The 10,272-nt window shown below is 55.5% G+C and overlaps 1 protein-coding gene across 5 annotated transcripts in view; it reads right to left on the bottom strand.

Annotated features, from left to right (window-relative positions):
• FMNL3 (formin like 3) overlaps positions 1-10,272 on the bottom strand; it is a 61,039-nt gene that overhangs the window by 1,207 nt on the left and 49,560 nt on the right. For 3 of the 5 annotated variants that reach the window (XM_080662815.1, XM_080662817.1, XM_080662819.1), the window contains 19 exons: positions 10,087-10,163; positions 9,692-9,785; positions 8,249-8,323; positions 7,542-7,652; positions 7,072-7,221; positions 6,615-6,716; positions 5,404-5,683; positions 4,648-4,716; positions 4,425-4,549; positions 4,025-4,227; positions 3,083-3,317; positions 2,864-2,932; positions 2,676-2,756; positions 2,443-2,572; positions 1,692-1,852; positions 1,280-1,381; positions 860-952; positions 449-572; positions 201-317 (listed from right to left, as the gene is read on the bottom strand). In XM_080662815.1, coding sequence (XP_080518941.1) covers positions 226-317; positions 449-572; positions 860-952; positions 1,280-1,381; positions 1,692-1,852; positions 2,443-2,572; positions 2,676-2,756; positions 2,864-2,932; positions 3,083-3,317; positions 4,025-4,227; positions 4,425-4,549; positions 4,648-4,716; positions 5,404-5,683; positions 6,615-6,716; positions 7,072-7,221; positions 7,542-7,652; positions 8,249-8,323; positions 9,692-9,785; positions 10,087-10,163 — 2,373 coding nt within the window. In that variant the 3' untranslated portion in view covers positions 201-225. The remainder of the gene's footprint in view (positions 1-200; positions 318-448; positions 573-859; positions 953-1,279; positions 1,382-1,691; positions 1,853-2,442; positions 2,573-2,675; positions 2,757-2,863; positions 2,933-3,082; positions 3,318-4,024; positions 4,228-4,424; positions 4,550-4,647; positions 4,717-5,403; positions 5,684-6,614; positions 6,717-7,071; positions 7,222-7,541; positions 7,653-8,248; positions 8,324-9,691; positions 9,786-10,086; positions 10,164-10,272) is intronic. The other 2 variants (XM_080662816.1, XM_080662818.1) reach the window with 1 other exon arrangement.

Genomic DNA, 10,272 nt, shown 5'->3' with positions numbered 1-10,272 from the left:
ACTTCCCTGAGGGCACATGCAGGGCATAAGCCATGCTTCTCAGAGCATGGGGCATGCAGGGAAGGAAGTAAGTATGTGTCCCCATCACCATGAGGCAGCCAGAGGATAATGCCAGGTCATGCAGAGAAGGAGGTGCCTGTGGACCCCAGCACGAGTCTTGGGAGATGGGCATGCAGAGGGGCAGCTGTGGTGCCCAGTACCTGTCAAGGGCCCCAGCCTTGGGGGTTAACAGTTTGATTCATCATGGTGGGCTGCATCACAGAAGAAGCGTGAGCCCCTCTTGGCAGTACGGGCCGTGAAAGGGACACTCTTCAGCACTGTGGCCCAGGAGAGAGACACCGTGGTCAGGCCCCATGGCACACGTGAGGTGGGAGGAGAGCCCGGGGAATATGACTGGGTTCTGGGAGCTGGGCCCAGTTCTAGGGCCCCAGGGAGGAAAGGGCCCCACCTGTGATGATGTCCTCAATGGTACCATCTTTCCCCTCGTACACAGGCCTGTGCTCCTTGGCTTGGCGCCGCCTCAACTCGGCAATTAGCTCCTGCTGTTGCCACTTGTTCCGCTGGGATGGGGTCTAGGGCCGAGCATTTGAAGGGAAGGGAGTCATTATTAACCTACCACAGGGACGGTTCCTGCCCCAAGATGCAGTCCAAAGATGTCCTGGATTGTGTATGACAGCCCAGCCCCCATCCTTGCCTGGGAATCCCCTCTCAAAGCTCCTCTCTCCATCCCTTGGGATGCCAGCTTCAGGCCCTCTGGGTGGTCTGTGGGCTCCAGCTCTCCATCTCCTCTCCATTTGCTCCACCCTCTCCTAATCCTTTGCCCAGTTTCTTCCAGGCCTCTGCTCTTGGTCCCACCCACCTTGGCATCCAGTTTCTTGGCTTCCTGAGCCAGCTGCTTCTCCCGCATTACCTCCTCCTGCTTCTTGCGGGCTTCATTCTCTTGTTCTGCTTCCTAAGAACCATAGTGGGGGTGGGGGGCAGTTGTGAGGCTCACACAGGCTAAGGGGAGGGGCTAACTGAGGGTGGAGAGTGGCAGTGGGACCAGCAACCCCAGGTGGCCACCCTCTGGAGGGGCACTTCCTGCCCCAAACAATGACAGGAAGGGCCTGGGCCCCCACCCTGCCCACCAGTTCACAGCTAAGGCCTGTGGCCAGCTTCCATCGCTCCCTCCCAGGACCCAGAGGAAGAGACGGAAAAGGCCAAACTTGAAGCCCAACCCTCTCTCCCCCGATCAGTTTTCTCTCAGCCTTTTTTCTTTAAAAGCTTCTCTCCTGCTCACCTTGTAAGAACGAATGAATCGGACAAATACTGGGAAGAATACAGAAGGAGGTGTGGTCTTGGGACTCTCACCGAAGTAGCGCACAACTGCATTGTAGGCCTCCTGGGGAAGGGTGGGCAGGATGGGTCAGCCTGGCGAAGGGAAGCCGGCTCCCACCAGGGACAGTGGGCCCACAGAAAGCAGCACCCAGCCCCTATGGGCTGGAAAAGAACCAGGCTCCCAAAGCTTCCTAAGAGTGCACGTCACCAGAGGCAGCTTCCCGCCATCCCCAATGCCCCTTTCCCCCCATGTTAAGCCAGCCAGCCAGCACTTTATAAAACTTCTTTGATCCAAGAAGGAAAAACTAAGCCCACCTAGAGAAGCACAGTGCCTTAAACCTGGTTGCTGCCACCAGCCTCCACCCTCTGCTCACCTCCGCTGTCTTGGCATCACGCTGGAGCTTGTCCAATTTGCCTTCATTGGTGCTGAGGAAGCTCCGGAGGACGCTGTTGTCATGCATACTACACTCGCGCCGAATCAGCTCCATGCCCCGGCCCAGCTCCTTCACATCTAGCAGCACATTCTCCAGGGACACTGTGGTCATAGAGCCCAGGCTGAGCCCAGGGCTGGACATGCCCACCTCCCCTCAGCATGGGCTCCCTCAGGTTCTCACACTCCTGCTGCTTGAGCCCCCCGGGTGGATACAGAGAGGGGCACACCAAGCTAGCCGGGCTCTCACGGGGCAAGAAAAATGGAGGCTGGGAACTCATGACCCCAAAGAGCAAAGTAACAAAGGAAAGCAAGCCACAGAGACTTCCGGTCTTCCAAATGGAGCTGCCTCAGGCCTGCACCAGTTTTCATGAGTGGGGCAGAAATGACGTCTGAGGGGCTTTATGGTGTTTCTAAGCTCTTTCCACACCTCACCTAGAAACAGTCTGCAGTCCCTGGGGCCAGCCTGAGGAGCTGGGAGTGATGGCTCCCAGCCATCCAGGTGAATAGGACCACCCGGGGTCTGGTGCCTGCAGGAAGGCTCCCGCTGGGGTGGCCCTGCCCATGGCCCAAGCAGTAAGCTTTGAAGTGTCAGAAAGACAACAAGAGCCAGAAACAAAAGGACCCAAGTGTTCCCTCTCCTCATAACTTCCTGGGATTGTCCTGAGCTGAACACAAGGGCAGGCTCCCCTCACCTGCTGCAGCCTTCTCCACAAAGTGCAGCTCGTGCCAGAAGTTGGCCAGGTCTGGGTATTTCTCCTTCACCGTCAAGGCGATGAAATGCAGCAATGTCATCTTCCTGTCAGTGGACTTGGTGTCCAGCAGCTGGGAGATGGGGGGAAGGAGTAATGCAAAAGGACTGAATATCCTGGCTCCACAGCTGCCTTCCCTCAGGCTTCCTGGCCCCATGTTGCCCCCACCATCTTACCAGATCCAGGCTCTGGAGCTTGAAGCCATACACAGCGCCCCGCTTGCTGCTGTTCATGTAGTTCCCCAGTGCAAGTATGATCTGTCCAAAGACGAGTGGGAGGTGGTCACGGCAAGCCCTGAGGGCTCCTTCCTTGGCTATATAGGCCCAGGTCCCCACCAGCACCCCCATATACAACCTCTCCCCACCTCCAACATCTGCTTCAGCTTCTGTGAGGACTTGACAGAGGCAGAGGCTGCAATGATGGCATTGAGTTGCTGGAAGGCAAGATGAAGAGCTGAGTAATCCCAGGCTGGCATGGGGAAAGTCAGCAAGGGGCTGGGAGGACTGGCAGGGCCAGGGAAGTGACCAGCAGGTGGATGGTAGAGAGGGGGCAGCAGATGAGTGTGACTTGGGTGGGGCCCTACCGGTGTGAGCATCTGCAGGTTGTCCTGGAAGTTGCCCAGGAAGGCCATGCCTGCCATTCGCTGGGTCAGCCGTTCCACCTTGCTGAAGAGCAGCATGAAGCGGTCCTCAGCCGCCAGCTCCTCCAAGGGCTGCCGCTCCCGTTCGTACTGCCGCAGCAGCTTCACTTCGGCCTCTGTGGGCAGGAAGCGCATCAGGCACTCCACGAAGTCCACAGGTAGTGTCTGTAGGTCATACCTATGTAGGAGGGAGGGACCCCCTCAGGTCTCGCATTTGCCCATATCATGCATCATCCCTTTATTCTCCAGCTCCTAGGACTGAGGGTGAGGTTTGTGAGGACACAGCCAGAAGCAGAGGACCATCCTAGGAAACATTGATGCCCTGCTTCAATATCCTCCCTTTGCTCCTAGAGAGAAGTCTCAATACCTGAGCATGGCTTAGGAGGCCCAACCTGCAAGACTTTTGCCCGCCTTTCTATCCTGTCTCTCCTACTCCCCTCCTTACACCAAGGCCACGGCCAATTTTCAGTACCCAGGGCACCAAGCTTCTCTCACCAGGACCTGTACTGGATTTCATATACTAGTACTTCCTTCAGGTTGCAGGTAAGACACCACCTCCTCTGGGAAGTCTTCCCTGACTACCCATTTCAGCTACCTGGCTCTCCCTGTTCTCCCAATGCTGCCTGTACCTCCATCGCTTGGTGGTTATTACCCAGCATTACTGGACTGTTCCCACTAGACTGAGAGTTCCTTGAGTGCAGATCTAGACTGAATTTCCAGCATCTCATACCATGCCTGGCACACAGCATGGATACAGTTAAGTTCTGGCCAAGCCAGTGGATGATTAAGGGGTGTGAGGCTATTCTGCCAATGCCCTGGAATCCAAGGTGGAGAACTGGGTTTCCAACGGGCTGGGGACCAGGGCCAGGTCAGTGGGAGCCTCACGTGTGGATGGCCCTGCAGATCTCCTCAGCTGAGCGGCCAGCCTTGCGTAGGGTGATGGCCAGGTTCTTGGCACGATTGGCTTCCAACAGGGTCACCTTGCTGGCAGCCTTTTGTGCTGTCTTGTTCTTAGAGCAGATGAGGTCAAGGGCAGGGCCCTGAGCTTTCGTCTTGAACAGTTCTTCAAACTTGTCCAGGTCCAGGTCCTGGCCGAGGTTGACGAGAAGGAAAATGCTGTGGCCTCTACTACTAGAGGAGCCCTAGCAGCCCTCCCAGAAGCATCAGCTCAGCTCTGGATCACAGAAGGCTAAGTCTGAGGGCTTTCTCAAGGCCAGATCTGGCTAAAAGGGCAACCTGGTCCCCAGCCCCCATCTTCCCCCCTCAGGGTCCCAGGCCCAGCTACCTCCAAGATCTTCTCATCATCAAGTTCGCTGAAGACAGTGCCACTGATCTGGTTGGGTTTCAGTGCTGTCCAGTTAAAGACAGGCAGCCGGAACTTGGTCTTGATAGGCTTCTTGATGCGAATGGCTAATTTGAAAGGAGGATCAGTGAGGCAGGGGCCAAGGAGTGTGTCCCACTAGCCCCTTGGTCCCATTAGCTCTGGCCAGAGCCCTGGGGACACTCACCTGACAGGCCTACTGTCAGCACCACAGAGGGAGCAGCACCAGGGAGAGGTGGGGCGGGAGGACACTTGTCTGGGGGAAGAAGAATGGTACAGTGGCCCAGGGGCCAAGAGACTCTTCAGAGGTCTCCCCCCCCCCCCCATCCTACTTGGCCTTAAAGACTCTCAGGGTCCCTGCCCGGGTGGCTCAATTGGTTGGAGCATCGTCTCTTGCACCAAAGGTTACGGGTTCAATTCCCAGACAGGACACATACCTAGGTTGTGGGTTTGATCCCCGGTCAGGGTGCATACGGAAGGCAACCACCGATCAATGTTTCTTTCTCTCTTTCTCCTTTTCCCTCTCCATCTCTCTAAACATATTCTCAGGTGAATATTAAAAAAAAAAAAAAAGACTCAGGGAAGGAGGCTGCATGAACTCTTGGCCCAAGTGGCTGCCAGGGGTCCTAACTCTGATTGGGCAGGCCTTGGTCATCTCTGGCCCACTCTCTTGCTTTGATCAGAGCCCTCCTTGACTATGTTCAGAGGAATCGGGAGCAGCAGCTTTATGATCCTTAAAACAGATCCATGTCTACCCTCAGATTTCACTTCCCTAGTAATTTGAGCCTCCCTCAGATTCTAGACCACCCCCTCGGCCCTCTCCCACCTGCCACACCCTTCCAGCCAGGTCCCCAGCTTCTCCCTAAGGAAGGCACTGCTGACTGGGGTTTGGGTCTGGCCCCACAATGAGGCTGCCGCTCCTAACTCCCAGGGTCCTCCTTACCTGGTAAAGGGGGAGGTGGAGGGGGCAAGGGAGGAGCAGGTGGAGGAGGCAAAGGGAGGGCCTCTTCAGGGGGCGGGGCTGGAGCCAGGAGGTCCAGGTCAGAGGATGGCATGCCCACGCTCAGCTCTGCAGGGCCCACCCGGGTCAGGGCCTCGCTGCCCACTGACTCTAAGTCCCGGGCATTGGGCTCCAAGTGGCATCGGCGCTGGAAGGCCTCCTCCTTCTCTTTAATGAGCCGCCGCAGGGTGTGCACCTGGTGGCTCGTGTTCTCATAAGTCTCCTGTTGGGCAGACGCACCATTCAGAAAAGAAAGGGCTGAAGGCACAGCAGTCACTGCCCCAGGAGTGCAACTTCCTGTCCAAGGGTCTCCCAGCTAGGATCGCTGCTTCTGCTAGAATCCTGGGTGGGGACCAGGGGAAGCTGGAATGAGGAGCACAGAGTCCTGCTGTGTCCTTCCTTTCCGCTCCCACCTTAGTCTCATGGTCCCTTCCAGGCCCAGGTAGAAGGTGCCCCTGGGCAACTCTTCCTGACCTACTGCCAGCCTGCTATGCGGCTCTCAGCTCTCTGTGCGCGCCACTGCTCCCATTTCATTTGACCTTGTGTACTCGCTCAATTGGGAGCCCCTACAGACAAGACCCTGCCTTAGCCATTTCGGGATCCTCCATACTCCTGATGCAGTGCTTCAGACTCCTGGCAGGGGCGCAGCAGATACACTAGTATACTGAGCTCGACAGAGCCAGTCTAGCTGTATTCCTTCGGAAGAAAAGATCGGTTGAGGCATAATTTTATAACCAACAAAAAATTAGCTCAGGGGACAGAGAAGACACTGAAATATGAGGAGCTCCTGCTGGTGGGCCTCCTAATAACAGCCCCAAGGACTGGGCTACTCTGAGCCTGCTCATGACGCAGGGCTGGGGAAGCCGGGAGGTGCAGCAGGACGGCTCGTAGGAGGAGGGCTGGACCCCAGAGGTGCCCCTGGGTACCCCATACACTCCCACCTTCTTCTGTGCATGTCTAGCCCACTCTGGCTTCAGCTTGTCTCTCCAACCAAAATATGGGGTGAAATCATCAGCCCACTTGCATCTGCGTGCCTCAAGGTCATGAATCAAGAGCTGGACTCTAAAAGACTTGACATGACTCAGAAAAAGAGAAACAACCCTCAGGCCCTGGCACCCAGCAGCAGTCAGGCCTCCCTCCCTGGTTGCTGGCACCTTGATGCTCTCAAGTTCCTTTTCCCGCTGCAGCAGCTGCTTCTCCAGCTCCGCCACCCGCATCATGTTCTCGTTCTCTAGGTCCAGAAGCTTCTCTGTGAGCTGCAGGACAGGAAGGGCAGGTTTGGGGCTGGCCCTAAAGCCTGGGCACTCAGCACAGCTTGAACCCCAGTCAGGACCTGGGCCCCAAGGCAGGTTGGCCTGGCAAGTCCCCTACATTTTTGCTCCGATGGGCCCAGGGTCTGAGACCACGTGAAACAGTATAAGGCAAATGGCCATATCAGAGTCTCTTGAGATAGAGACCACCTCACAGAGGTCAGTGTGTGTTTCAATCTCTGGATGGTCTGAGGCATGCTCTAAAGAGCCCGGTGGTGCCCAATCTAGAGGCAGGTGGGTCAGCTCAGGATCCCCCCACCGCCAACAGTGGTTCTGGAGCAGAGAAGGACCCACCACCTACGTGCGACACGTGCTCCTCCAGCTCCTCCACCTTCTCCAGGGCCACGTTCTTGGTCTCGGCATCCTCCAACAAACCCCCCACGTCAAACACATTCTCCAGGTACGCCTGGATCTGCACCTGCAGCTTCTCGCTCTCTGTGTGCCTTGACTTCTAGGGAGAGCAGAGGGCGTCATGGTTGGAGGAGCCTCCTGAGAAAGACTTAGTCCTCACCACCCTCCTTGGCTGCTTCCTAAAGCTCAAGACCCAGGGAATTCGTACTGCGGCAATGCCAGATTCTCGCCCCAGGGAGCTGCCTGATTGGGACGCCCTCTGAGGGCAGGTCTGAGTCCCATGCCATAGAAGACAGGCAGGGTACTGGGAGCATCCATGACTAGGCTCTTGTAAAAAAACCCCAAAAACCCTTTGTGATATGGCTCAGCTGGTCCTTTGCCCCAAAGCTCCTCACCCTGTGAGGATTCAGCCCGGCTCACCTGCAGGAACTCCTCCAGCCCCAGCTTAGTAAACTCATACTGCAGGTGGACCCGGAAGTTCATATCCTCCACTGAGTGCACCACAATGTTGATAAACTGCATGCAGGCCACCTGGGGAGAAGCGGCCCCAATGGGCAGAGACAGGGAAGAGACCAATGGGGAGAGACCAAGAGAAAGGGAGGGTGGGCGGCTGTTAGAACCAGCATCGGCAGGTGGATAATCAAAAGCAGTGAATAAAAAAGTTACATCTTTCTGGGAGCAAAAGAGCATTTTAACTTAAAAAAAAATCAAACCTAGCATTCAGAGTATTAAGGTAAGTAATCAATCACATGAGAAATAGATGTCACTAAAGCACCGCTCTGATTTCCTCTGCACATCAGCAGGTACTCCTTGAGGTGTCCCTGCTTAGCTGAAAATCCTACACAAGAGCAGAGAAGCTGGGAGAAGAGTCTGGGAAAGGGAAAGCAGCTCAAAGAGGGTCCCAACCAGGGATGATAAGGCCATCAAAAGGGGAAAGGAAGGCAGACCCAGGATGCCCAAATGACATTGTCTTACAGTTTCTAAAAGCTCTCTGGGGTGGGCCAGTGGATAAGGAGCATTTAATGAGTAGAGAGAATCCTTCTAGGTTCTACAGTCAGACCAAAATCCACTGTCAGCCTGGCCCCTGTTCTCAGGAGCACGCCGCCCTGCTGGGCCCAGTTCCTCACCATGAAGTCGATGTTGCTGTCCTCATTCCGGAAGTACTCCATCAGCTTCTCAAAGCGGTGCAGCTCCTTGCATACCTGAACAATTGAACTTCTCAGTGAAAGGACCTGCCCCAGGCAGAGCCCACACCCCTGAGCCCTGGCTCCCAGGTACACCATGGCCAGAGGACTGATTCAGACCAAGTTTAACCACAATTCTCTCTCTGCAATGAGCCATTCGGGACATGACAGAAGAAAGCCTGGGACCTGGCAACTGCCCTGGTTCCCTCCTGGAGTTCAATAAAGCCTGTGCCTTAGTTTGAGCTTTAGGAGCCTCTGGGAGTAGGCCTACAAGAAACAGGGGTTTGCTGTGGCCAAGTTACTGAAGGAAGGAGAGAGCAAGGAGGAAGGTTGGAGGCCCTGGCTGAGGCAGGGGCTGAGGTCCTAGTGGGGATGCAGAAGAGAGGCCAGGAGGCAGGAAAGCCCCTGTGCTGAGAGGGTCCTGAGACTCCGCTGAGCTCTGGCTTCAAGGAGGAAGAGCCATTTCCTGGCTGAACAATGGATGCTACGGAAGCAGTGTACAGAGGAGAGGGGAGGGGTGGGCCAGCAGCTGCAGCTGGATGTTGAGGAATCCTATGTTCAAGCAGATAGAGGTTTCAGAGCCAGGCCCAGAGCTGGGGAAATTCTAAGAAGAAGCTCCCTACCTCCTCACCAATATCAGCCACCAACCCAGGAGGATCCTGGCCTGCCTTCTCCTCTCACTGCACAGATAGCTGCCTTGGGCTCAATCAGTGGGTCCGCTGCCTCAGAACACCTGGGGAGCCTGTTAAAGCACAGATACCCAGGCCTCTCGCAGTCTGTTTGCTTAACAAGCTCTCCGGGCATTCTGATGCATGGCCAGACCAGGACCACTGGACTAGAGGCCTCAGCTCTCTGAGGGCATCCTTAGCTGGCCGATTCATAACTTCCCTGACACACAATCTGATAAGACTGAAATTCTGGATTTAGAGGGGGGAGGGGAAGAAGTTGACAGGCTACTTAGGTAAGCAGTGGGATGCTAAAATGATGGAATCACTGGGATGTGTAAGATTGCAGGAAAGGCGGCTTACCTACCTTACTCCCGCCTCCTCCTGCCAAATACACACACACACACACACACACACACACACACACACACACACACACAAGACTGACTGACCTCTTGGTGTTTTTTGTTTGTTTTGTTAATCCTCACCTGAGGATATTTTTCCATTGATTTTTAGAGAGAGTGGAAGGAAGGGGGACAGAGAGAAACATTGATGTGAGAGACATATATATCAGTTGCCTCCTGCACATGCCCTGACCAGGGCCAGGGATCAGGTCTGCAACCTAGGTACATGCCCTTGACTGGAATCAAACCCGGGACCCTTCAGTCCATGGGCCAACACTCTATCCACTGAGCCAAACCGGCTAGGGCAGAAGACTTACCTCTTTGAAGTTGTCAAAGGCAGCAAGAATGATTTCGTGTCCTCCCCGCACCAAACACACGGCTGCTAGGAGCTCCAAGACAAGGGCTTTGGTCCTGAAGGGCAAAGAAGGAGGATTAACACCTTAGCTCCCCATTATGGCCACCACACAGCTCAACTGCACAACTGGCGAGTCCTTTCAGAGAGTGGAGCCAGCATCACTGGTGAGGGGAGAGGCTGGGTACGAGAAAGAAGGCAGAAGGCAGGCTGCTCCCTCACTAAGCTGTGCAGACCACAGGGAAGCCAGGGACACTGCTCTCCAGCAGAGGCCACAGGACTCCACGGCCAGGGACAGGTGGCGCCCAGAACTCCAGAGTCCTGTGCAGAGTGAGGAGAAAAGGGGAGGGAAAAGCTCACCTTGGATTCTTGTTGTTGAGACTGAGCGCAATCTCGTTGACAGCATGGGGGTGGGACATGACCAGGTTGAATCCGTACTGTAGCAAAAAGAAAAAGCAGAAGGAGAAGAGTCCTTGATGGTGGGGAAGGCAGATCCTTGACTTGACTGTAGGCCCACCAGCAAACTTCTTTTAAAGCTGGCGCCCT

Source organism: Plecotus auritus (assembly GCF_963455305.1).
Source record: "Plecotus auritus genome assembly, chromosome: 3".
In the NCBI taxonomy this organism is placed as follows: Eukaryota; Metazoa; Chordata; class Mammalia; order Chiroptera; family Vespertilionidae; genus Plecotus; species Plecotus auritus.
Note: the sequence above shows the minus strand (reverse complement) of the source record. Positions and strands in the feature narration are given on the sequence as shown.